Source organism: Eutrema salsugineum, unplaced genomic scaffold, assembly GCF_000478725.1.
Source record: "Eutrema salsugineum unplaced genomic scaffold, Eutsalg1_0 scaffold_21, whole genome shotgun sequence".
Classification (NCBI taxonomy): Eukaryota; Viridiplantae; Streptophyta; class Magnoliopsida; order Brassicales; family Brassicaceae; genus Eutrema; species Eutrema salsugineum.
This window is the reverse complement of record NW_006256821.1, coordinates 1,194,442-1,222,374: the sequence shown is the minus strand read 5'-3', so window position 1 is coordinate 1,222,374 and position 27,933 is coordinate 1,194,442. Positions and strand designations below refer to the sequence as shown.

Sequence of the window (27,933 nt, the reverse complement as noted above, 5' to 3'; positions counted from 1 at the left end):
TTTTCAAACCTTCAAAGATTTCTCTTATCCTTGCAGATAGATCAGTTAGATTGCCTGTTGGTATGTTGGAAGATCTACCTGTCAAGATAGGTGGTTTTGAGGTTCCAACAGATTTTGTTGTGCTGGAGATGGATGAAGAGCCAATAGATCCTCTTATCTTGGGCAGACCATTCTTAGCCACTGCAGGAGCTATTATTGATGTGAGAGGTGGGATAATAGAGCTTCAACTTGGGTCTGAAAAGCTCAAGTTTGATGTGAATGAGATGATGAAGAAGCCCACCATTGAAGGTCAATGTTTCTATGTAGAGACAATGGATCAGTTGGCTGATGAGTTGCTTGAGGAGCTGAACATTGAGGATCCTCTTCAAGCTACTCTAACTCAAGAACAAGGAGACAATGGGCTCTTGGCTGAAGCAAGTGAAGGGTATAAGCTGTATCTGGACAATGCAAGAGAGCTGGGTCCTGAGACAAGGTTTGTGGAGCTGGAACAGAATGGCACTGAGGTTTTGGCAATCCAAGAATCAGTCACCAGCCAAAGCAGCTTGGACCAGGACTGGAATGAGGCTGATGCACCCTCTGTTGAGCTCAAACCTCTACCAACAGGGCTCAGGTATGCTTTCTTAGGACTAAACTCCACATATCCTGTCATCATCAATGATAGCCTATTAGAGGACCAAGAGAGTGCATTGCTGAATGAAATAAGAAAGTTCAGGAGAGCCATAGGGTATTCTTTGGCTGATATTAGAGGGATCTCTCCTGACATCTGCACCCATAGGATCCACCTAGAGGACCAATCTATGTCCTCTATTGAGCACCAACGTAGACTTAACCCCAACCTTAGGGAAGTGGTTAAGAAGGAGATACTAAAGCTTCTTGAGGCAGGGATAATTTACCCAATCTCTGACTCAAGATGGGTGTCTCCTGTTCATGTTGTACCCAAGAAAGGTGGGATCACAGTGGTGAAAAACGATAAGGATGAACTCATAGCTCAAAGAACAATAACTGGCCATCGCATGTGCATTGACTATAGGAAATTGAATTCTGCTTCTAGAAAAGATCATTTTCCTTTACCATTCATTGATCAAATGCTTGAAAGGTTAACTAGGGTTCATGCATGTTCTTGACGTGTTCTTCACGAGATCTTCATTTGGATCTGGACTCACGTGCGCTCCTCGACATGAAGACCTCGGCTTCACTCTCCGACACACCGTGGCACTCACCCATCAGCCCAAGAACGCGGTTCAGTACCCGGTTTGTTCCGGGCTGACCCGCGACACTTTACCTTTGCTATATATACATTTTGAGACTAAAAACCTAAGGATCTGATCTCTTATCTGTTTTTAGCTTTAAGAACTTGCCTCTTTGGTAAAACTTGATGATTCTAATTTGATATCTCGTTTTTGCATCAGAAATCTTGTTCTTTCTTTATTTTCTTTTGTCATCTATCATTAAACTCCTCATCATGACTAGCTACACGTCTTGCAAAAGACTTAATGAGCTCGTTATGATTAGTGAGTAGTCGTTTAAGCGGCTTTAGATGAGTAGATTAGGGTGCTTTCAAGGTAGATTAGTGGGTTTAGGTGTCTAGTCTTGCATGTTTCATTCCTTAACCGACGAGATCTCTAGGCTGGATCCAAGCACATCACTTGAGGTTCAGATCTGAGACATATCTTGCATCAAAAGTGTTTGTAGAAATGTCTGAACCACTCGGTTATGGGTTTAAGAGTCTTTCATCGCGAGAGTGATAGTTTGTTCTCTTAAATGACATTTTTGAACTGACTCTTATTGCTGATTGATTCGATGCTTCTCAAAAGACATTTTTGGTATGAAGGAGAATCAGTTTAGATGCTTAATACTTTCATGAGAAGATTAACATGCCTTGAGTTCAAAGTTAAATGAAACCGCTTGATGTTTTGATTCATTAACCAACTAGTTGAACTTGGAAGCACCCGAATCAAGTATCTCGTCTAAAGTCCCTTGCTTTATTACATATTATCATCATCTGAATCGTTTAGCTATTATTTGCATCCTGTCTCTGTTTAGATCTAATCATTTGATTTACCTTTCATGCTTAGTCGTTTGTCACTTAGCTTAGTTCGAAACCTTCACCTTTTGTCTTGACTTAAATGAACAAACATCATAGTCTAGTGTCTCGTTGACTTGTCTGGATTGATACCTCTTTGTGCTACTTCGACAAAGGGGATTGATAGCCCTGAGACCTAAAAAGTCCTATCTACCAACTTTCCATAGCACTTTACATCAGGAAGATCCAACGGTGCAATCAAAAGGTACATGGAGAATAAGTTGACCAAATTCACCAGTCCTGGAAGACTCTCACCCGCGGCAAACATTCATTTTGCCTGCCCCGGAAGACTTTCACCCCCGGTGGACCATTTCCGAGCCACAAGGCCCAACATCAAAGCCCATTTCGACATTCCTCTTTAGAGAAGCCCTAAATGAGACCTGGAAGACTTAGGACCTATAAATACATTTCTTAGCAGCCTAAAAAGGTATGTGCTCCTGTAATGAGATTTTTAGCCACCAAACTCTGTTTTTCTAGGGTTAGGCGATAGAGAAGGGGATCCTTCCCTGGATCCATTGTTCTTTCTCCTTTTCATCTAATTAACTTTTCTATTTCATCTTTTGTCATTCCTTGCATTATGTAGATCTGTCCCAGAGAATCAAGTTGTTGAAGAGTCATCGATAGGCATATATGTTTGATTATGATTTCTTAGTTTAGACCATATTCTGGATCTCATCTCTTCTAAGTTGTTCATATTGCATGAGAGTAGATTCAAGACATATTCTCTGAGCCTAGGATCAATCAGAGCCACGAGAGTGCTGTATCAGATGATTCATACCTAGCTTCAGAAGAACATAACCTCTACAGGAATCGAGAGCTATTTGTAGGGAAGATGTGAGCAGACAAATTCAATAGTTAATGCGTTATCTTATCTCTGGCATGAGAGCGAGAGTTAATTGTCAGATTTGAGTGATTAGTTGATTAAGATGGCGAGAGTTGGTTAATCATACACATGTCTATTCTATTCCATGCAGATCCCAGAAATAGATGAAGATAAATCGCCCGGAAACTAATTAGAAATGCTTTGACATCGATTTGAGTAAACTGGAGAAGTCTAAATCGTCAGCTATGAGTTTAGAGTCTATAGTTTGAGTCGACATCCTTGAGATATTCTTTTAACAATTCATTTGCATTGCATTTTATTTCCCGTAAATATTAGATTAGTTTTAGTTTAGGAACCTTAACCAAAAACCCCAAACCCCCATGAGGTTATGACTTTGCTTACTCTCCTAGTTTGGTGTTTCTTGCAGATTAGACATCTTCCCTGTGGATCGACACCCTAAGTCCTACAACGTACATTTGTGCACTTGCAGACACTAGGGTTTTATAAATTTAAAACTTCTTTTGCGACATCAACCCTAGCTCCCATCAAGTTTTTGGCGCCGTTTCTGGGGAGGTTTTTAGTCGCTGGAGGTCTAAACCTGGGACGTTGAAGCCGCATAAGACTATATATATGTCGAGTTTCTGCCAAAACAACATAGAAAGTAAACCAAACTCATAAACACCCTAACTTTTTATTTTTCTGCTTACTCTTTCTTCTGTTTGCCGTAGTTTCAGAATCCTTGAAGCATGGATCATCCGAGAAGAAACCCTAATCTCGAGTGAAGGTTTTGCAACCTGTGTGAAGCTAAACTAAATGCAATGCATATGAATTGTTACAAGAATATTTCAAGCATATCGACTCAAACTATAGACTGGAAAGTCAAGGAAAGATTGGAGCAAGAAGTTGGATGATGCTCTTTGGGCCTATAGGACTGCTTTCAAGACACCTATTGGCACATCTCCGTTCAACCTTCTCTATGGAAAGAGCTGCCACTTGCCAGTAGAGTTTGAGTACAAGGCTCTCTAGGCTGTTAAAATGTTGAACTTTGACATTAAAACAGCCCAAGAGAACAGGCTTCTCCAGTTGCATGAACTTGAAGAGATCAGACTCAATGCCTTTGAGAGTGCAAGGATATACAAGGAAAAGACCAAGATCTTGCATGATCGGAAAATTCTCAAGACGGAGTTTAAGGTGGGAGACCTGGTTCTTTTGTTTAACTCAAGGCTCAAGCTATTTCTTGGTAAGTTAAGGTCAAGATGGTCAGGACCATTCAGAGTTTTACAGGTAAGAAGCTATGGAGCATTGGTCTTGGAGGAAAAAGATGGAAAGGGTTTTGTTGTGAATGGTCAAAGGGTCAAGCATTACCTTGTTTCTGAGAAGAGAGAGGAGGCTTCTACAAATCCTCTTGATGATCCACCAGCCTGTTAAACAGGTTTTCAAAGTCAAACTTAGTGACATTAAACAAAGTGCTCTTGGGAGACACCCCAAGCTTATCCTTGTACATAGTTCTTTTAATCTTTTCTTTTCTTTCTTTTCATGTTTTAGGATCTTTTGATGGGTTTTGTGAGTTGTTCTCAGGTCCCAGGTAACTTTTGGAGGCTATGGCTCAAGAACAAAATGAAATGGACCTTGTGAGAAGGCTGAGAAAGGGGTAAAGGCATGGAAACTCGATGGACGCCTGTGTGTACTTGGGTGTACGGCTCAGTCAGGCCATATACCAACTCGCACAAGAACTCGCTGTTTAAACCTACTTGGGTATGCGGGTTATTCACCTAGCAGCAGAAAATTTGAGCAAGAAAAATGCTAAGTGTCGCTGGTCTGCGAGTTGGGTCTGCAAGTTGGATACATGTGAGACTAGGCCGCACTAATGCTCGCTATTTACACCGGCCTGGGCGTGCGAGAAAGACCAAAAGAAGACCTGGCCGCACACCAGGAGAAAGAGTCAAGGCGTTCAAGGATGGATCAGTGCGAGATGGGCATGCGGCTTGAACCAAGGAGGGACCGAGTCGCAGAAGAACTCAATGTTTACACCTACTTGTTCTTGCGAGTTGATTCAGGAGATCCCAGGTCGCACACCACAAAGGAGAGGCCGAAGTGTTCAAGTGTCAAAGTATGCGAGTCAGGCGTGCGGTTCGGCGTGAAAAAAAGACCAGGCCGCAGAAGTATTCGCTGTTTACACCGGCCTGGTCATGCGAGACGGATCAAGGAGCAGCCCAAACCGCACGCCAGGAAAAGAACCTGAGGCGTTCAAGTGCTGAAACGTACGGCCTAGTCATGCGGGACAGACAGGGAAGGTCCTAGGTCGCACTAATGTTTGCTGAACAAAAACGACCTGGTCATGCGAGTTGGAACAAAAGAAGACCAGGCCGTACGATGAGAAGAAGCAAACAGGTCGTACAAAGATTAAAATGTTCGACCTGAGCGATCGAGATGGTTCAGAATCTGCCCAGGCCGCATAAACATTCGCAGATTACACCGAGAAGGGCGTGCGGGTCATCAGGAGGTCAGGCCAGGTCGCAGGATAAAGGAGAAGGCCGAAGCTTAAAAAAAGATTTTTATGTGTGACTTGGTCCTGCGAGATAGGAAGGAGTTGATCCCAAGTCACACAAACGTTTGTTGTGCACACCGAGTCAGTTGTGCGGGATGAGCAGGCCAAGTCCCAAGTCGCAAAAAGGAGGAAAATTTAGTCTGGTCAACAAAAAAGGAAGTCAAGCCTTGACTGGTCAAAGTGGATCTATTGACCACCAGTCCAAAGGCTGTACCTAGTCCCACACTCTCTCTTCCTCAAGTAAAACACAATTTTGCCTTCTAAACCCCATTTCTCTCCATTTTTTCCTTCATAACTCTCTCATTACTTCACCAAATTCATTGATTCAAAGTGCTCTGAACTCGTTTTTGAGTTGGTAATCTCATCCTGTTAGCATTTTGTACTCATTGCATCATAATCCCAAGGTATTCACTCCGTTAAAACTCATCTTTTTCCGTGTTCTTAAATGGTGATTTTTGAGCTTCATTGTGTGGAATCGATTTTAATAGGTTGTTGTATAACTTGGGATTATTTTTTATAAATGCTAGGGTGCTAGATTATCATGGAAAACAAAGCTCTTTCTTGGTGATTCACTGTTCTTGAGTTTTGAAAATTGTTGCAAGATAATTCATGGAAAAATCGATTTTTCTTGAAAAGGAGATGAACTTGTTTCTTGCTGAGTCTTTGCTTTGAACTTTTGTTTTGCATTGCTATGAATTCATTGGACTGATGCTTGGCTTTAGAAACTTGTTCATGTTCTTTAGAAATCGACTTTTGCAACGAATTTTTCAAAAATTTTGAGAACTTTGTGGAACTTGATCTTGTGCTAACTTGTTTCTGAGAAACATTTTGGCAGATGATTGAGAGAACCAATGCCCTAGCTCGCACGAAGAAAGGTCTTGCATCCAAAGACAAGAGCTTGGTCTCAGGATCTTCAAAGCCAAAAGGGAGTGGACAAGGCACCAAGAAGAGTACAAAGCAAGGAAGGAGTGAACAAGAGCCAAAAAGAACAAGGAATGAGGAGAAAGCTTTGGTGGTTGCTTCTGGCTCCAAGAAGAAAGGAAAACAACTGGCTGTGGTCTCTGATGATGAACAAACTGAAAGTGGCTCAAGCAGCTCAGCTGGAGGTTCCCAAGGCGCCATTGAAGAGGCACCCAAGAGGATTAAGAAAACTGAACCAGAAATGCCTGATTATCTGGACAAGTTTCAGCAAATGGGGATCCAGCAAGGGAGGTTCCTTGATGTGGAATTTTTGAAGAAGGTTGGCATTTATGAGGATGTCAAAACTTTGCTTGGGAACATGGGCATTGAATCCCTCTTGGAACTGAGAGAAGTGGCTTATGAGGAGGAATCTCAAGAGTTCTTGGCCTCTCTTGAAATTGATTTGTACATGCCAAGGGATCCAAAAGTGATTCAAGGAAGAGGTCTCGGAACTATACAGTTTTAGGTGAAAGGGCAGGTCTACATGGTGACATTCAAGGAGTTGACTCAGATATTTGGATTCTCTGCGCCTAAAAACACACCTCTCTCCAACAAGATCGGTCTTAAAAAAGAAGAAGTTCAAGCTTTATGGGGATAAATTGCGTTTGGGAAGTAATGATAGTTTTTTCCTTGAGAGAATATCACTTTAAGAATTCGGTTCACTGCCCTAGTTTCTAGTTCTCTGATGCATGTAAAAAAGAAAGAAGTCAAGACTGATCCATGCTTTGAACATGTTGAGTGAGTCAAGCTTCGATTATTTCCAGCCTTATCTAAGTGAGAACCATAATTTGACAATCTAATTATCATGTTTATGCATGTCATTGTGAACTCATGGGTATCCTTAAAATATTTGAGCTCTGTTATCCTTTTTACCACTTTTTGTTAGCTCAAATAGCTGTTCTATCATCTTGACACAGTTCCCTGCCTTGAACCAAACCTTCCTGGAAGCCTGAAACACTCTAGTGAGAGATGTAAGGTTTTTTTCTGAATAAACTTGACAGAAAGTGTTGGGTTTATGGCGACAAGAGTAGAGTTTCATGTAGATCTAGCTCTGCATCATGAGTAGGCTAGGAAGAGATCTTGGGAAACACTGAGTGAAAAAAAAAAGAGAGAGATTGAGATGAGAACCAGGGGATGGAAAATAAAAGAAATCGGTTTGGGGTCTGTTGTTTAAAGAAAGAAAAGCTCTTTTGTGTTGAAAAGAAGAGTGTAGCCTCTAAGTAAAAAGAAAAGAAAAGAAGCCAAAAAGGCTCAAGTGTTTGAGAAGAAAAGAAAAGAGGCTAGACAGTGCTATGTGAGAAAGAGCTAAGTGAAAGGTTAAGACCCCAAAGCCTGAGTTTGAAGATGAAAAGATGAGTCCCCTGGTGAGATAGAGAGTGAGAGTGAAGTAAAGAGTGGGTTGGTGAGGCAATGAATGCCTTGAGAGTATAGTAGCTAGGGTGTGATCTTCATGAGTGTAGAGTTAAGGTGAAAGACCAACTTGGGGCATTGGGTAGATGGGATTCTACTCTTGTATGCATCAGTTGCCTTTTACCCTTAGCCTTCTGTTAAAGTTTATTCCTTCTTGAGTGATCCCTTGAGCTGCATTGAAACCATAAGCATTGAATGAGATCAACTTTGTCTCATAACCCTGTCCCAAGACAAATGAGTTCACATGATTTACATAACCATGATCCACATGAGCTTTAATGAATGTCAAAAGGTTGGAACTATGGCTGTTTGTGAAAACTTAAGCTTGAGCTTGATGCATTTTAGGATGAGTATGGCAAAAGTTTTGTGAGTAATCTTGTTTGCATTGCATCTTAGAATTAGCAACTAGGACAATGAGCCTTGAACTGTTTTAGTGATACACTCTCTCATTAAGGAATATGAACTCCCAATGCATCCAACCTCTTTCTCTCATTTGTTCTTTTTGCTTGAGGACATGTAAAGGACAAGTGTGGGGGAGTTGATATGTTCATAATTTGCATCATTTAGGTTGTATATTTCATTCTAAATCATATCTTATTCCATGAATTTTAGGCCTTTAGGTGTTGTTTTAGGACATAGCGGTTTTGCATTAGGTCCAAGTGAGTCTTGCATGTTTTGGAGTGTTTACAGGTGATTTGGAACCAGTTTGGACCTAAAAAGATGAAGTCAGGAGAAATAATGGTAAATGGGGCTTTAAAAATGGTGAAAACAGCCTTTTGGAGGTACTTGTCGATTTTTATGTACTGCGGGACGGCGATTTTCATGTACCGCGGGAAGTCCTCTTGACCAAAACACATACCGGCTATTCAAGTTTCTCGGCAAAAATTCCCAGGTGCAGATACATCTCCGAAATCGCGTTACCAGAAGGTCTTTCCGGCCGATTCAGCCTTTGGGGTCATGCAAAAAGATCAAGATAATTGAGTCTAGATCTCAGAAAAGTTGGAATCGATGAGTTTGTAGCAGCGAGCTGAAAGATACGGCCACCAGAAGACAGACCTCTCTCGAGTCCATTCCGGAACAATCCGATACGTCTAGAATGATCGCCTATCCGGGGAGTTTTAACGTCCGATTCAGTTTACAGGGTCTTCAGAAAAGTTGGATATTATCAGGTCCCGGATCCAGAACAGGTAGAATCATTGGATTTAGAGTCGTGAGCAGAGACTTAAGCTCACCGGAAGGCACACCTGTCTTGCTACAGTTTCAAGACCGATCCGATGAGTCACAAAGATTTCATAGGACGATGCCTTTCCAGTCTGATTCAGTTTTCGGGGTCTTCATCAAGATTCGAGACCATTGAGTTCTATTTCAGTAACATCTTAGATCATTCGGTTTGGAGCTATGTGCTGAAAGATACCGTCTGCGGAGTGAACATTGGTCCAAGAGCTTTCTTTTGATCGTTTCAACGTACGTCAGAGATGAGCCGTCCAGGGAACCTTCCACTTCCCAAGCACTGAAGGTTTCTTCACCAAAGGTCAAGATATTTCAGTGTTCTTTCCACTGAAGGTTGAATCAAGCCATTTGGATCTATATCCTGGAAGTTACCCTCCCCCGAATGCGAAGTGGTCTGAGGAGATTTGAAGTCTGCGAGATGCTTTTGCGACTTGGTTAACTCGCAGCGCTTAAAGGTTAAATTCTGGGAAGTGAGCTGTGTGTGGAGATGTGCGGTAAGGTAACCCTGGGTGAGGTCAAAGGCTCCCGAGCAGGAAAAATGCTAAGTCCACAAGTGTGCGACTTGAGCATGCAAGTTGACCGAGCAATGAACTGAACCGCATAAACGTTCGCTGTTTAAACCAACTTGGGCTTGCGACTTGGGAGTGAAGTAGACCAACTCGCACACATGTTTGAAGTTCTGTGCCACCTGGTCATGCGAGTTGAAGAGAAGAGAACCTGAATCGCACTATTGATCGCTGTTTACACCGAGAGAGGAATGCGGCTTGGCTTACATAGTTTTATGTCGCTAAAGCTCCTTTCTAGACTTGTGCGAGTTGGGCATGCGACTTGGGACTAAAGGAGGACCAACTCGCACACTTATTATCTCCAGAATGCGTCTTGGTTGTGCGAGTTGAAGAGAAGAAAGCCTGAATAGCACAAACACTCGCGGTTTACAATTAGATATGCATGCGGCTGAGGCTGAAGGATTTAAGGCGCATAAGGATGTTTCCATGGCTGTATGACTTGGGCCGGCGACATGGGAAGGACCTGACCAACTCGCACACGTGGAATTTTACCCATCTAAGCCGGGTCAGTACCCGGTTTATACCGGCCTGACCCGGTCCGCAGAAGACACTATATATATTTTTTAGGGTTTTTTCCAAGGGACTAAGCTTTATTCTCTCTAATTTCTTTGCCTCTTTTGTGAAAGACTCCTTTGAAGAGAAATATCCCTTTTTTGTTAGTTTGAATCAAGAGAAATAAAATACCTTTTTTGTGATTAAAGCTGTCTTCTTTCTTATCTATCATCTCTATCATCATTCCCATCCATTAATCATGCTAAGCTACTCAACTTGCAAAGGTTTAAGAGAGATTAGTATGATTAGTGAGTAGTCTCTTTAATGAGGTTCTAGATGTGTAGGTTAGGGTGCTAAAGTGTTAGATTAGGAGTGCTTAGGGCTAGATTCATTGATTCATCTCTCTAAACAGCTGTTCTCTAGGCTAGATCCTTGCACATCACTTGTGATCTAGAATCTGGGAATTTCATGCACCAAAAGTGTTTGATGAAATTGCTGAAAGACCTGTATTAGAGGTTTATGCATTTACTGCATAATGATGTTTTGTTATTTGCATAAATGATCTCTTAGAACTGATTCTTAATGCTGTCTTGTTGTTTGATCTCCAATGATGATTGGGTATGTGAAATAACTTGATTTGTGTCTTGATGCTTGGGAAAGATTAAGGCTTGATTAGAGTTCTAAATCATTTGAATCATGTTTCATCATTGTCATTAGCATTTCTAGTTTAGCACCCTAACCAGCTATCATGTCGAGAATCTCATGCTTCCATCATTTCATATCATCTCATCTTGTTTAATTGCTTGCTTGTTTAGTTCACTTAATCACTTGTTCTTATTCTAGTTTTAATCTTGTTTTAAGCATTAGTCACCAAAAAACTTTACCATTTGCTTGAATTAAGAAACTGTCTTACATTCTAGTGTCTACCACACATTCGATTGATAAACCCTTTATGCTGCAACAGCTAAGGGATTGATAACCCCCATTTAGATCTTAAAAACCTCTAGTTATCACTTCATCTTTTAAATTTTCACATACTCTATTTCTTGTCCTTGCCTGATTTATTTCACACTGGGGGCAGTGTGATTTAAGTCTTAGGGAGGATTCCATCCCTTTCTAACCACCTTTTCTTGCATGAGTGATATATTCATAAATTACATCTTTTAGTGTACATATTTTAGTCCAAATCATGTCTTATCTCATGCATTTTAGGTCTTTAGGCATTGTTTTAGGACTTAGGAGATTGCATTAAGTCCCAATGAGTCCTTGCATGTTTTGAGTGTTTCACCAGAATCCGAGATATTTGAGTCCTCTTTCCATAACGTCTGAGATCATTCAATTTGGAGCTATGAGCAAGAAGATAACGTTTCCGGAATGGACGCATGTCTAGAAGCCTCTTTCTGATCGTGTCAATGCACGGCGAAGATGAACCCTTCAGGAAACCTTCCACTCCCCAAGCACCGAAGGTTCCTTCACCAAAGTTGAAGATGTCTGAGTAATCTATCCACTGAAACTGGAATCACACCATTCGGACCAGTATCCTGGAAGTTACTCTCCTATGAATATGAAAAGGTCTGAGGAGCTCTGAATGCTGCGAGATGGTCTTGCGACTTGGTTAACTCGCAAAGCATGAAGATAAATGCCTGGAGGTTGAGCTGTGAGTTGAGAAGTGCGGGTAAGCTATCACTGGATAAGGTCTGAGGCTTCCGAGCAAGAAAAAATGCTAAGTCCACAACCGTGCGACTTAGGCATGCGAGTTGGCCGTGCTTGGAACTAAACCGCAAGAAGACTCGCAATCTACACCGACTTGAGCCTGCGACCTGGGAGTAATGGAGACCAAGCCGCACACATCCCTGAAGGCCCCTACTACATGGTCGTGCGAGTTAAGGAGCAGAGAAGACTAAGCCGCACGAAGACTCGCAATTCACACCTAGATGGGCATGCGGCTGAGCTTACAAGGTTTTATCTCGTTCAAGCTCCTCTCCTTGGTTGTGCGACTTAGTCATGCGACTTGGGACTAAGGGATGACCAAGTCGCACACATACCTTCCTCAGATTTCGCCTTGATCATGCGAGTTGAAGAAGAAAAAGATTTAGCCGCACAAAGACTCGCAAAACACATCTACTTGGGCATGCGGCTAAGACTAAGGGATTTAAGTCTCACAAGACAGTTTCTTCACCTGTGCGACTTGGGCATGCGACCTAGGAGACTCTTGACCAACTCGCACATTCATCACTTTATCCACTAAAGCCTGCTCAGTACCCGGTTTATTCCGGGCTGACCCGGTTCGTTTTTAGAGACATATAAATAGTTTTTAGGGTTTTTTGCCAAAACTTAAGCTTTATTCCCTTTGTCTCTTGCCTCTTTTGTGTAAAGACTCGACCTAAGAAGAGAAATATCGATTTTTAAGTGTTTAATCAAGAGAGTTTGAGAGATCTTGGTGTTTAAGGCTGTTTTCTTCTGAATCTATCATCTATCTCTTCATTTACACACTTCTAATCATGATTAACAACACATCTTGCAAAGGATCTAGTGTGTTGATCATGATTAGTGAGTAATCTCCATATTAAGGTCTTAGATATATAGATTAGGGTGCTTAAGTGGTAAATTAGTGAGCTTAGGGGTTAGATCATGCATATTCCATTCTCTACAACCTGTTCTTAATGCTAGATCCATACAAATCATATGTGGTCTAGATCCTGGGCATTTCATGCACCAAAATTGTTTGATGAAATGCCTGAACCAAGGTTGTCAGAGGTTTAAGTGTTATTCGTCATGGGAATGATTGTTTATATGCTTAAATGACAGATTAAACTGATTCTTAATGCTTGTTAATTCATGTTTCAATAATGATGATTAGGTTAGAAACTGTTTTGGCATAGAAGTTGATACCTTCATGAGAGGATTAACTTAATTAATGATGTTTAAGTTGAATGGTTTGCTTGATCATATGGTTCATTAGCTCATTAGTTTATCACTGAAGGCACCCTAATCCACTATCATGTCTAAGACCTTTCTCATCATCATACATACATTCTCATCACTTGTCATTACTTAGTTCTTGTTTGATCACTTCTTTAGTCATAAATCTTGTTTCAAGTATTTAGCTATCATTAATCAATCAAAACCTCACTTGTTCACTTGAATTGAGAAACTGATCACATAGCTTAGTATCTATCACCACATTCTTGGATTGACAACATCTTTTATGCTACTTTGACAAGGGGATTGATAGCCCTGAGACCCAAAAAGTCTTGTCTATCAATTGGCGCCGTTGCCAAATTGTGGAGTGTTTAGCATTAAGCTCTGATCTGTTCTTGAGATCAAGTGTGTTTATTTTTTTGTTTTTACTGATTATTTTCAAGTTCTGGTTGCAATTTCAGGTGCATGAACACCAGGTCCAGATCAAGAAGCTGTGGTTTACCTTTCCCCTTAAACGACAACATTAATCTTTTGGTACCAAGGAGGAGAAGGGACAGGCGTGGAAGACAGATTGATCAGGCTGATGTGGAAGACCAAAGAGAGCATTTGGTGGACAGAACAACTGGTTCAGGAGCAACAGGCTCAGGGTAATGGAGCTGGTAATGGAGTTGGTCAAGGGTTACATCAGGGTAATGTTCATCAGGAACAGGTGCATCAACAGCAAGCTTATGTCCACCAGGGACAAGCTCCAGCTCATCAGCAGAGGCATCAGGCCAATGTACAGCAAAGACAACAGGTGCACCACCAACATCAGCCCTTCCAACACCAGCAAAAGAGATATGAGCAGCCACAGGTCTATGTTGGAAAGAATGACAGGGCAAATGCTCATCAGTATGGAGCTGGAATTCAGGCACCACCTGTGCAAAACAAAAACTTTGAAGTGAAGGCATCCTTGTTGAATATGGTCCAGAAGTCAAAGTTCCATGGATTAGCAATGGAAAATCCCTTGGAACACTTGGATCAATTTGATAAAGTTTGTGACCTGACAAAGATAAATGGAGTTTCTGAGGACAGTTTCAAGCTAAGATTATTCCCCTTCAGTCTTGGTGACAAAGCTCACCAATGGGAGCAGAATCTTCCAAGAGGCTCCATTCAAACCTGGGAGCAATGCAAGCAAGCCTTCCTATCTAAGTTCTTCTCCACCTCCAGAACTGCAAAACTGAGAAACAAAATCTCTAGCTTCACTCAGCACAGCAATGAGAGTTTTGGTGAAGCATATGAGAGATTCAGGAGCTACACCAACCAATGCCCACACCATGGGTTTTAGTGAGGCTTCTCTTCTCAGCACACTTTATAGAGGAGCTCTTCCCAAGATTAGAAATCAGCTGGATACTGCCTCCAATGGAAAATTTCTGGGTAAAGAGATTCATGCTGCTTTAGAGCTAGTGGAGAACTTAGCAATGAGCAATGACACTTATGGAGAAGACTATGACAGATCAAATGGATCTGAAGGTTCATGATCAGAACAGAGGCTCAGCAGATAAGTTAAGGAGTAGAGGAGTGAATTGGACAAGTTGAAATTCACCACTCAAAAGCCAATGCACTTTGTAGGAGCGTATGAGGAACCTTCTCAAAATCTTGGAGAACATAAGTGAAGATGGTCTAACATAGGAAGAGCTTAACTACATTGGGAATCAGAGGTTCCAGAGATATCAGTATGGCAATGCCAATCAGAACCTCTCTTACAGGAATCCCAATGTAGCTAACCCACAAGACCAGGTCTATCCCAATTCTCAAGCTCCAAAGAACTTTGTTCCCAAGAACAACTTTCAAGGGTTATTCCAACCCAAGAATCAGTTTGCTCAGAATCAGGGTTTTGGTCAGCAACAGCAACCATTTCAGGGTACTGGTTTCAGTTCACAGCAACAGCAAAAGGCACCACCAGGGTTTGGTCCACCACAGTTCCAGCAGCAAGCGCCGGTTCAACAACAATTTCAGCCACCACCGGTTCAACAGCAGCCACAGATGGGTTCTGATATGGTTGGTATTATGCAACAACTGCTTCAGGGTCAACAGATATTTGCAAGCCAGAATGCAGCAATGCAACAGGAAATCAAGGAATTGAAGCAAAACCAGGCTTCAAGCTCAAGGAACCAAGGCCATCTACCTGGAAAACCTGAACCCAACCCCAAGGAATATGCTAAGGCCATTAAACTGAGGAGTGGAAAGGAGTTACCTGGTATTGAGCAAAACAATGTGATCATTGAGGACAATGATCAAACTGAAGGGGAGGCAGCCTTAAAAGATGAACAAGTTGCTGAGAGACCAAGGAAAGAAAAGGGTAAAGACGTAGCAAAGGAACCTGAACCAGAAAAGATATATGTGCCACCACCTCCATACCAACCCAAGCTCCCATTTCCAGGGAGGTTTAGGAAGCAGCTTGTAGACAAGGCAAGAGCTGTATTTGAGAAGGCACTCAATGAGACACCACATACTATGCCTCTCATTGATGCATTCCTAATGATGCCAAAGATGGGTAAGTTTTTGAAGGATGCCATTCTGAACAAAACTAAAGAGCTTCAAGGCATGGTGGTACTAAGTCATGAATGCAGTGCTATCATTCAGAAGAAGTCCATACCAAGAAAGTTGACTGATCCAGGGAGTTTCACACTCCCTTGTGCCATTGGACCTCTACTATTCTCTGGATGTCTTTGTGATCTGGGAGCTTCTGTCACTTTGTTGCCATTCTCCATAGCAAAGAAGTTTGGCTTTAGAGTCTTCAAACCAGCAAGGATCTCTCTTATCCTTGCAGATAGATCAGTTAGATTGCCTGTTGGTAAGTTGGAAGATCTGCCTGTCAAGATTTGTGGTTTTGAGGTTCCAACTGATTTTGTTGTGCTGGAAATGGATGAGGAACCAGTTGATCCTCTTATCTTAGGCAGGCCATTCCTGGCCACAGCAGGAGCTATTATTGACGTGAGAGGTGGGATAATAGAGCTTCAACTTGGGTCTGAGAAGCTCAAGTTTGATGTGAATGAGATGATGAAGAAACCCACCATTGAAGGTCAATGCTTCTATGTGGAAACAATGGATCAGTTGGCTGATGAGTTGCTTGAGGAACTGAATACTGAGGACCCTCTTCAAGCTGCTCTAACTCAAGAACAAGGAGACAATGGGCTCTTAGTAGAAGCAAGTGAAGGGTACAAGTTGTATTTGGACAATGCTAGAGAGCTTGGTCCTGAAACAAGGTTTTTGGAACTGGAACAAAGTGGCTCTGAGGTTTTGGCTATCAAAGGATCAGATACCAGCCAATGCAGCTTGGACAAGGATTGGAATGAGGCTGATGCACCCCCTGTTGAGCTCAAGCCTCTACCAACAAGGCTCAGGTATGCCTTCTTGGGCTTAAACTCCACATATCCAGTGATCATCAATGATAGCTTATTAGAGCATCAAGAGAGTGCATTGCTTAGTGAGATAAGAAAGTTCAGGAGAGCCACAGGATACTCTTTGGCTGGTATTAGAGGGATCTCTCCTGACATTTGCACCCACAGGATACACCTAGAGGACCAATCTATGTCCTCTATTGAGCATCAACGACGTCTTAACCCAAACCTTAAGGAGGTGGTTAAGAAGGAGATACTCAAGCTTCTTGAGGCAGGGATAATTTACGCAATCTCTGACTCAAGATGGGTATCTCCTGTTCATGTTATGCCCAAGAAGGGTGGGATCACAGTGGTTAAAAACGAGAAGGATGAGCTGATAGCTACTAGGACTGTAACAGGACACAGAATGTGTATAAACTATAGAAAGCTCAATGCAGCCTCTAGGAAGGACCATTTTCCTTTGCCTTTCATTGATCAAATGTTAGAGAGGCTTGCAAACCACCCCTTCTTTTGTTTTCTTGATGGGTACTCGGGTTTCTTTCAAATCCCCATAGATCTCCGAGATCAAGAGAAAACAACATTTACATGCCCTTATGGCACATTTGCATACAGGCGCATGCCTCTTGGTCTCTGTAATACCCCTGCCACATTTCAACGTTGCATGATGCATATATTCTCGGACATAACTGAAGAGAAGGTGGAGGTGTTCATGGATGATTTTAGTGTCTATGCCTCCTCCTTCTCAGATTGTCTCTCTAATTTGTAACAGGTCTTGGAGAGATATGAGTAGCATAACTTGGTGTTGAATTGGGAAAAATGCCACTTCATTGTGAAGGAAGGAATTGTACTTGGGCATAAGATATCTGAGACGGGCATAAAGGTTGACAGAGCAAAGGTGGAAGTGATAGTGAATCTGCAAACTCCCACTTCAGTCAAAGGGATAAGGAGTTTCCTTGGGCATGCAGGGTTTTACAGAAGATTCATCAAAGATTTCTCAAGAATAGCCAGACCCTTGACAAGGCTGTTGTGTAAAGAAGTTAATTTCATCTTTGATGCTGAGTGTGAAGAGGCCTTCAAGATGATCAAGGATGCATTAGTCAGTGCACCAATTGTCCAAGCCCCAGACTGGTCCCTTCCTTTTGAGGTTATGACTGATGCATCTGATTTTGCAGTTAGAGCTGTACTTGGCCAGAGGAAAGATAAGAAGCTTCATGTCATCTTTTATTCCAGTAGAACACTTGACTCTGTCCAAGAGAAGTATGCTACCACTGAGAAGGAAATGTTGGCAATAGTCTTTGCCTTAGATAAATTCAGAAGCTACCTGGTGGGATCAAAAGTCATTGTATATACTGATCATGCAGCCATCAGGTATCTGATGACCAAGAAAGATGCTAAGCCAAGATTATTGAGATGGGTTCTTCTACTTCAGGAGTTTGATATGGAAGTACAAGATAAAAAAGGTATAGAGAATGGAGCTGCAGACCATCTCTCTAGGTTAAGAGTAGACTCTGAAGTCCCTCTTAATGACAGTCTTCCTGAGGAATCACTGATGGTGCTCCACTCTTATTTGGAGTTTGAAGAAGTGGATAGCATCCAAGAAAAGAGAATGTCCTGGTTTACTGATATTGTGAACTTTCTTGCTTGTGGAGTGGACCCACCTGAACTTGATGCTTACCACAGGAAGAAGTTCTTCAGAGATGTCCAAAGATACCATTGGGATGAGCCCTACTTGTATGTCCTGAACAAAGATCAGCTGTATTGAAAGTGTCTTGCTGAGGAGGAGATGCAACCTGTGTTGCAAGAGTGTCATGGTTCAGCTTTTGGAGGTCACATGGGAGCATTCAAGACTGTGGCCAAGGTTCTTCAGAGTGGGTTTTGGTGGCTCACAATGTTCAAAGATGCTCAGCCAGTTGTTTCATCATGTGATACCTGTCAGAGGCATGGGAACATATGAAAGAGGAATGAGATGCCTCAAAATCCAATTCTAGAGGTTGAAATCTTCGATTGCTGGGGAATTGACTATATGGGGCCCTTCATTTCATCTTATGGGAATCAGTATATACTAGTTGCTGTGGACTATGTGTCCAAGTTGGTTGAGGTGATAACTAAGGTTTTTAAAGCCTTAGATGGGTTATCAATCCCCTTGTCAAAGTAGTATAAGGGGTGTCAATCCATATGTGTGGTAGTTAGGCACTAGTTTATGTGATAGGTTCTTAAGTCAAGTAATCAAAGATGAGTTTTGTGAAACCAGCAACAAGAAAGCTTAAAACAAGAAACAAACAAGCTATGATTAATGAACTAAGCAAGCAAACAAAACAAGATGATGGTGATTAAGCAAATGATAAAAGCTAAACCTCTAGATGTGATCATTGATTAGGGTGCTTTAGATATTGAATCATGATGCTAAGAACATAATGCAACACTTGCTACTCTTTAGTCTAGGCTTCTTAATCAGATTAATTCATTCCCATGACAATAATCCCTTTGCAAATCACTTAATCAAGTCTAACAACCATTAGATATAATCAAGCAATCAGCAAGCATAATGCATCAAGCCTAATAAGTGACCAAACAATCTCTCAACCAAGAAGACTGAATCTTATACAGAAAGACATAACAAGCAATCACATGATCTCAAACATTTCAACTTAGAACTCTAATCTAGACTAATCCTCTCATGAAGGCATTAATCTCTACACTAATCCACTTTCAAACCAAATCATCATTTGTGAAATATGAATCAATGAGCATTAAGAAACAGTTCTAATAAGTCATTCATGCATTTAACAAATCATTCCCATGATGAAAAAGGCATAAACCCTTAAGTTAGCTCATTCAGGCATTTCATCAAACACTTTTGGTGCATGAAATGCCTATGAACCCAGATTTCACTTTCCCAAGGAAATCTGGCATTAGGAGCAACTAACTAAGGAAATGGAATGAGAATCTAAACCCTAAACATCACCAATCAAACATCTAAGCACCCTAATCTACACACCTAGAAGTTTAAAAGATGATTACTCACTAATCATGAAGAACACATCTAATCTTTTGCAAGAGATGATGTTAATCATGATTAGAAGTAGAAATGAGATGATGAGATGATAAGAAACAGACTTCGAATGATCAAATCCCTTCAGATATCTCTTAATCAAAAACGTTTTTACACTAAAAAGGAAAGAAAACTAGAGAGAAAACTAAGTAGAAGATGATCTTAGGGTTTTTCTCCCAAAAAACTATATATACTAAGTGCTAATGGACCGGGTCAGCCCAGGACAAACTGGGTAAGTGGAAATCCTGCGGGTCAGTCCAGTATGTCCCAGGTCGCACACCTAAGTCGCAGTAGATGAAGACTTGTCTTGTGATGAAGACTTGTCTTGTGAAGCCGCACGCCTAAGTAGGAGTGTTTTGCGAGTGTTGCTGCGGCTTGGTCTCCTTCCTCTCCAACTCGCAGGGCTAAGGCGGTTTCTGGGGAATGTACAAACTGTGCGGGTTGGTCTCTATTGCACCTAGGTCGCAGGCTCAAGTCGGAGTGATTTGCGAGTGTTGCTGCGGCTTGGTCTCCTTCCTCTCCAACTCGCAGCATCCAGAGCAGCTTAGACCACTTCGCATTCCGGAGAGTGTAACTCCTATGAGACTTGTCCGAATTGAATGATTTCGGTTGCAGAAGACAGAGGACTCATTTATCTCCAACTTTTGTGAAGAAAGCTTCGGTGCTTGGGAAGTGTAAGGCTTCCTGGAGGGCACATCTTTGCAGTGCATGTACACGACCAGAGAGAGGCGTCTAGACATGTGTCCATTCCGGAGACTGTATCTTTCTGCTCATAGATCCGAATTGAATGCTCTTGGACGTTCTGGAAAGAAGGCTCAAATGTCTATGGTTCTCATGAAGGACCCGGAAACTAAATCGGCCTGGAAGTGCACCGTCCTTCGCATCCTTTAGAACTGATCTGCTCGGTCCGGAATACCTGCGAGACTGGGGTTCCTTCCGACAAGCTTATCTCTCTGCTCACGCGTCCGAATTCCACGATTCTACTTGCTAAGAGACCGTGATGCAATGCTCTCCAACTTCTATGAAGCACCCGCCGTCTGAATCGGACCGGAAGGCTCCCCGGACAGGCGATCATTCAGGGGTATCGGATTGCTCCGGAATGAGTGCGAGACCTGTTCGTCTTCCGATTACCATATCTTTCAGTTCTGTGGTCCAAATGCCTTGATTCTAACTGTTATGAACTCTTGACTCAATTATCTCCAACCTTTATGAAGACTCCGACAGCTAAATCTGACCGGAAGGTTCCCCGGACAGGCGATTTCGGAAACGTGTCTGCACCCGGAGATTTTGGCCGAGAGACTTGACCGCGGTACGTGTTATTGGCCGAGAAAGCTACCCGCGGGAAGGATTTTGGTCGAGAACCTTCGACCTTCAGTACACCATTTTGCCGAGAAACCCAAAATTGCTCCTTTTCACCATTTTTGATCATTCCAACTCCATTTCTTCATCTGAATCACATCATCCACTCCAAATTGGCTCCAAAAGCACCTGTTTAACACTCCAAAACATGCAAAACTCTCTTGGACCTAATGCAATCTCCTAAGTCCTAAAACAATGCCTAAAGACCTAAAATGCATGCAAATGAGACATGATTTTGACTAGAATATGTACATTAAATGATACAATTTATGAATATATCATGAGGCTATTGCTTCCCCTACCAATGATTCCAAAGTAGTAGTGAAGTTGTTCAAGAACATTATCTTCCCAAGATTTGGAGTACCAAGGGTTGTCATTTCTGATAGAGGATCTCATATTGTGAACAAGACCTTGGAAGGATTGCTGAGAAAGGATGGAGTGAAACACAAGGTAGCTACTCCTTATCATCCTCAAACTAGTGGCCAGGTTGAAGTATCTAATAGACAGATCAAGGCCATTCTTGAGAGGACTTTTAGCTCAAGCAGAAAAGATTGGAGCAAAAGGCTAGATGATGCATTGTGGGCATATAGAACTGCCTTTAAAACTCCAATTGGTACATCTTCTTTCAATCTGCTATATGGGAAGAGCTTCCACCTTCCTGTTGAGCTGGAGTACAAGGCTTTGTGGGCTGTGAAGTTGCTGAACTTTGATATCAAGACAGCTCAAGAGAAAAGGGTCATTCAACTCCATGAACTTGAAGAGATCAGGCTGGCGGCTTTTGAGAGCTCCAAGATTTATAAAGAAAAGACCAAGGCTCTGCATGACCAAAAGATTCTGAAAAGGGAGTTCAAGGAAGGTGATCTAGTGTTGCTGTTCAACTCTAGGCTTAAGTTGTTTCCTGGAAAACTTAAGTCTAGATGGTCTGGTCCATTTAAAGTTCTTGAGGTCAGGCTATATGGAGCTGTTGTGTTAGAAGGCAAGAATGGTCAAGAGTTTGTGGTAAATGACACTATCTGGTCTCACAAAGGAAGGAGGAAGCTACATCAGTTCCCTTTCTTGATCCACCACCAGCCTGTTAAACAGGTTTCCAAAGTCAAACTTAGAGACTTTAAACAAAGTGCTCTTGGGAGACACCCCAAGCTTATCCTTGTACATAGTTCTTTTGATTTCTTTTCTTTTCTTTTATGTTTTAGAACTTTTTGATGGGTTTTGTGAGTTGGTCTCAGGTTCTAGGTGATTTTTGAAGGCCATGGCTCAGTGATAAATGGAATGGAGCATGTGAGAAGGCTGAGAGAAGCCTTTGAGGCCTGAAAACTTGGAGAACGCCTGAGTGCTACCTGGGAATGCGGCTCAGAAAAAGAAAGGACCAGGCCGCAGGAAGGCTCGTAAACTACACCCACTTGGTCATGCGACCTGATTCACGGAGAGACCAAGTTGCACAGGAGAAAATTATGCCGAGAGGCTTAAGGACCAAAGTCTGCGAGTTGGTCCTGCGGCCTGAAACAAGAGAAGACCAGGCCGTATGAAGGTTCACATTTCACACCTAGTTGGGAGTGCTAGCTGATGCACAATAAGCCCAAGCCGCACAGGAGGAAAAGAGACCGAAAAGCCTAAGGACCTGATCATGCGACTTAGGCGTGCGGCTCAGCAAAGGAGAGCCCATGCCGCATGAAGACTCGCAATTCACACCGGCATGGGCGTGCGAGAAGGACCAAGAAGGATCAAGGCGCACACCAGGAGAGGGTGCCCGAAGTGTCTAAGTCCCAGATTATGCGAGGTGGGCATGCAGTTTAAACTTGAAGAGATCAGGCAACACAAAGGGAAGAAAGGCCGAGACGACTAAGTGCAAGATCATGTGAGTTGGTCGTGCGGCCTGGATCAAGGAAAGACCAAGCCACACTAACACTCGCAATTCACAACGGCTTGATCATGCTAGTTGGTGTTCAAGAGCCCAGGCCGCAATTAAAAAAAAAAGGGGATCCAGGACGGCCTAAGTCCCAAAGCTTGCGAGTTGATTGTGCTACCTAGATCAAGGAAGCCCAAGGCGCAGGAAGGCTCGCAATTCACAACGAGTTGGTCATGCTAGCTGGTTACTAAAGGTCCCAGGCCGCACATTGTGAAGGAACCAGAAAATCATCTAAGTGTGAAAACACGCGGCTTGGTCATGCGGGTTAGACACATTAGGTACCAGGTCGCACAAGAACTCGCGTTTTAAGCCGAGATGGTCTTGCGGGTCATCAAGAGTTCACGCCAGGTCGCAGCATGGAGAAGAGACTAAACCGTGCAGAAGTGTTTTTACTGCGACTTGGGCATGCGGGACAGAAAGATCAAAGACCAAGTCGCACAAAAAAATTGCCTGTTCTACACCGAGTTGGTCGTGCGGCTCGGTCACGACGGTTCCAGGTCGCACACGGAGAGAAAGGAGGCCAGTCAACGAGAAAATGACAGGTCAAAGCCTTGACTGGTCAAAATAGATCTTTTGACCACCAGTCAAAAGGCTTGACCTTGTCCCACACTCTCTCTTCCTCACCAAAACCACGAGTTTGCTCCTTTTCTCTCATTTCTCTCCATTGTTTTCATCATAACTCTCTCATTTCTCCACCAAATTCGTTGATTCAAAGTGCTCTGAGCTCGTTTCTGAGTTGTTAACATCATCCTGATTGCATTTCGAACTCTTTGCATCATAATCCCAAGGTATTCACTTTGTTAAAATTCATCTTTTTCCATGTTCTTCAATGGTGATTTTTGAACTTCAAGATGTGGAATCGATTTTGATAGGTTGTTTTAGACCTTGGAATTATTTTTATAAATGCAAGGGTGCTAGATAGTCATGGAAAACAGAGCACTTTGTTGGTGATTCATTGTTTTTGAGTTTTGAAAATTGTTGCAAGTTAATTCATGAAAAATTGATTTTTCTTGGAAAAGAAATGAACTTGTTTCTTGCTGAGTCCTTGCTTTGCACTCTTGTTTTTGAATTGCTATGAACTTATTGGATTGATGCTTGGCTTGAGAAAACTTGTTCATATGTTTTTGAAATCGATTCTTGCAACAAATGTTTTCAAAATTTTGAAGAACTTTGTGAAACTTGATCTTGTGCTAACATTGTTTTTGAGAATTTCTTGGCAGATGACTGAAAGAACCAACTCTCTAGCCAAGAAGAAGGGCACTGCATCCAAGGGCAAGGGTTTGGTCTCAGGGTCTTCACAGCCAAGAGAAAAATGTCAAGGAGCAAAGAAAATCACAAAGCAAGGAAAATGTGATCAAGCGCCAAAAAGAGCAAGGCATGAAGGGAAAGCATTGGTGGTTGCTTCTGGTTCCAAGAAGAAAGGGAAAGAGTTGGCTGTGGTATCTGATGATGAAAAGACTGAGAGTGGCTCAAGCAGCTCAGCTGGTGGTTCCCAAGGCACCATTGAAGAGGGTTCAAAGAGGATCAAGAAAACTGAACCAGAAACACCTGATTATTTGGCTAAGTTTCAACAGATGGAGGTCCAGCAAGGGAGGTTCCCTGATGTGGACTTTCTGAAGAAGATTGACATCTATGAAGATGTCAAAGCTTTGCTTGGGAACATGGGCATTGAGTCACTTTTGGAGATGAGAGAGATCGCATATGAAGAGGAGTCTCAAGAGTTCTTGGCTTCTTTTGAAGCTTTTATATACTACCCAAGGGATTCAAGAATTCTTCAAGGGGATGGACTTGGACACATGAAGTTTACTGTGAAAGGAATGGACTATACATTGTCATTCAGGGAACTGAATGAGATATTTGGGTTTTCTGCACCTAGAAACGTTCCTCTCTCCAACCAGGTCAATCTCAGAAAAGAAGATGTTCAGGCTCTATGGAGATCAATTGCTTCTGGGAAGTACACAGCTGGAGCAGCTAAATCCTCTTGGATAAGGAATCCAGTGCTAAGATATGTACACAAGATTCTCTCTCACAGCTTCTACTTCAATATTGATGTTGGAAGAGTTCACAAAGGTGATCTGATGCTCCTTGGTGTGGGACTGAAACAGTTGATGCCAACTCATGAAAATGGGGAGCCCTATGAAGGGTATGCTTACACACCTTGCCTTGCCTCTTAACTAGCAAGGTCTTTGATGTTCTACAAAAAGTGCATTTGGGGTTCAACAAAGCAAGATGCAAAGCTGACCCATGGATGGGTTGTAACAAAGATCTTGAAGGCCAAGGGGTACAGATTCAAGGAGAACAAGGCAAGGTTTGATCTGATTAATGAAGCCCATTTGTGTAAGACCGGTTTCCTTCAAGGAAGAGTTGGTGCCAAGGTAGTTTACAACTTCAAGTCTCTCATTAATGAGCCATCCCAAACTCTCCTGCCCAATCCCTCCATCACCACAGTCCAAGTAAAGAGGAACATTCACTTCTTCTTGCTGAAGGAAGAGCTATACAATGTCCAAACTGATCCACCAATCCTCAAGTACAAGAAAGTTTGCAGAGAAGAAGCCTCCAAGGAAAAGAAAGCAACCGCTGAAGATGCTACTACAAGTGCTGCTGGTGCTCAAGATGCTGGTCTGCCTCCACCTCAAAAACGTTTTGGTGGAAACAGATATCACTTTGATGATTACAACTGGGAGGAGCCAGGCACATCAGGGTTTAGAGCTCAACAAAAGATTGGTGTTCTCCAACAATGGTGCAAGTACCAAGACAAAACCATCCACAAGATGGCAAAGTGCATCAAGGAGATGAAGAAGAGGATCAAGAAGCTTGAAAACCCTTGCAAAGGTGGATCTCCAACACCGGTGTCACCAAGGAACAGAGAGGAAGTTGGAGAGAGTTCCATGAACTGCACAGCCCTGGTCACATATGGCACAACATGGGTGGATCTTGACGACGGTTCTGATGAGGCAAGCCATCACTCCTGGGAGACACCATCCGGTTGATAGCAGGAATTTTTCAATCCTTGATCAATTCCTCAACTACTCATGTCATTGTAGCACTTGAGGTATCAATCCAAATGGAGAGATTCTAGACACTAGAACTATGAGGAGCTATCTTAATTCAAGTCTAACAAGCGGATGAGTTGGTAACAAGGTGATCTAAAATATAAAGTAAACAAAAAACAAGCAGTAATTTAAGAACAAGCAACAAGACAACAAAACAAAGACTCAGATTCAAAACAAAGAGAAAGCTAAACCTCTAGATGTGATCATTGATTAGGGTGCTTTAGAGATTTATTCATGATGCTAAGAACAATAATGCAATGCAAGTTACTCTTTAGTCTAGACTTCAAAATCAGATTAATTCATTCCCATGACAATAAACTCTTTGTAAATCACTTAATCAAGATTAATTCACCTTAAGCAAGATCAAGCAATCAACAAGCATAAAGTATCAAGTCTAATAATGACCAAACGGTTTCTATTTCAAGGAGACCGAATCTTACACAGAAAGCAGCAACAAGCAATCACATGATCTCAAAACCAATTAACTTAGAACTCAAATCTAGACTAATCCTCTCATGAAGGCATTAATCTCTACACTAATCCACTTTCAAACCAAATCATCATTTGTGAAATATGAATCAGTGAGCATTAAGAAACAGTTCTAATATGTCATTCATGCATTTAACAAATCATTCCCATGATGAAAAAGGCATAAACCCTTAGCTTAGCTCATTCAGACATTTCATCAAACACCTTGTGGGTGGAGAAATGACTAAGGTCTAGATCAGAGTGATGTGCAAAGATCTAGCATTAAGAGCAGCTAACTAAGGAAAGGAGATGAGAATCTAGAACCTAAACATCATAAACCGATCATCTAAGCACCCTAATCTACACACCTAGAAGCTTAAAAGATAACTACTCACTAATCATGATTAACACACCATTTCTTTTGCAAGAGGTGGTGTTAATCATGATTAGAAGCAGAGATGAGATGATTAGATGATAAGAAACAGCTTTAAGATGATTAAATCTGCTAGATATCTCTTGATCAAACTCGTTTTTACACTAAGAAGCAGAGAGAAAACAAAAAGAGGCAGATTAGAGGATAAGATAAAGCATAACTAGGGTTTTAGTCTCTAAAAACTATTTATATAAAAGGGTGTGGGCCGGGTCAGCCCAGGACAAACTGGGTACTGACCCGCACTTTCTGGGTTGCTGGAGCCACCCCTCGCCATCTGAAGAAGTCTCACACCGAGGGCCATACACCAGGGGGTCATGTGCTGGGTTGAAACTTTGATGAACACTTGAAGAACATGCATGAGACTTGGCATTTGATCCGGTTAAAGCTTTGAAACGTGAAGAGGATTTGTTTGTGATCTGGGTTGGAGAGATGAGGACCTCGGCATACATGCCGAGGTGCCTGGTACCCGAGGTTTGTGTAACATAGGAGCTCGGCATAGCATGCTGAAGGGTTCACACCAAGGTCTGCTTCAACACTTAGTCGTTTGGGGATCATTTTGGTGATCAAGGGAGCCTCGGTGTTGAAAGGCCGAAGTCCTACCTCGAGGTATAGTCCCAAGGCTTCGTAAACTGCCTCCTCGGCATACATGCCGAGGTATTCACGCCGAGGTAGGACACAGCACTTAGCTTACAGTTGCATCTCTTAAAACCCGAATTGAGCAGCTTCTCTTCTGTTCAGTGTAACTTTCAGCTCGTAACTCCAAATGACCTGAAACCAGTTCCATGAGAAAGATAACTCATTCAGCTCGATCTTTGGTGAAGAAACTATCGGCGCTTGGGAAGTGGAAGGCTTCCTGGAGGGCTCATCTTCGCAATGCATTTACACGATCAGAGAAAGGCGTCTAGACATGTGTCCATTCCGGAGACGTTAAATTCTTGCTCATACATTTGAATTGGATGATCTTGGACGTTCTGGAAAGAGGACTCAAACATCTCTGATTCTTATGAAGACCCCGGAAACTGAATCTGCCTGGAAGTGCGCCGTCCTTCGCATTCTTCGGAGCTCATCGGGTCGGTCCAAGACGGCAGCGAGACAGGGGTTTCTTCCGAGGAGCTCAACTTTCTGCTCACGCGTCCGAATTCCATTATTCCACTTGCTATGGAACCATGATCCAATCGTCTCCAACTTTGATGAAGCCCCCGACAACTGAATCGGACCGGAAGGTTCCCCGGACAGGCGATCATT

General features: G+C 42.4%; 1 protein-coding gene and 1 non-coding gene across 2 annotated transcripts; one reads left to right on the top strand and one right to left on the bottom strand.

Annotated features, from left to right (window-relative positions):
* Positions 1 to 3,941: 3,941 nt before the first annotated feature.
* Positions 3,942 to 4,334, top strand: LOC112086243. Its single transcript, XM_024155153.1, has one exon. It carries the CDS (start codon positions 3,942 to 3,944, stop codon positions 4,332 to 4,334), a length of 393 nt encoding a protein of 130 aa, XP_024010921.1.
* A 9,916-nt stretch (positions 4,335 to 14,250) lies between these two features.
* LOC112086262 lies at positions 14,251 to 14,357 on the bottom strand. Its single transcript, XR_002899384.1, has one exon. It is a non-coding gene; the product is annotated as a small nucleolar RNA R71 (small nucleolar RNA).
* Between the last annotated feature and the right edge of the window lie 13,576 nt (positions 14,358 to 27,933).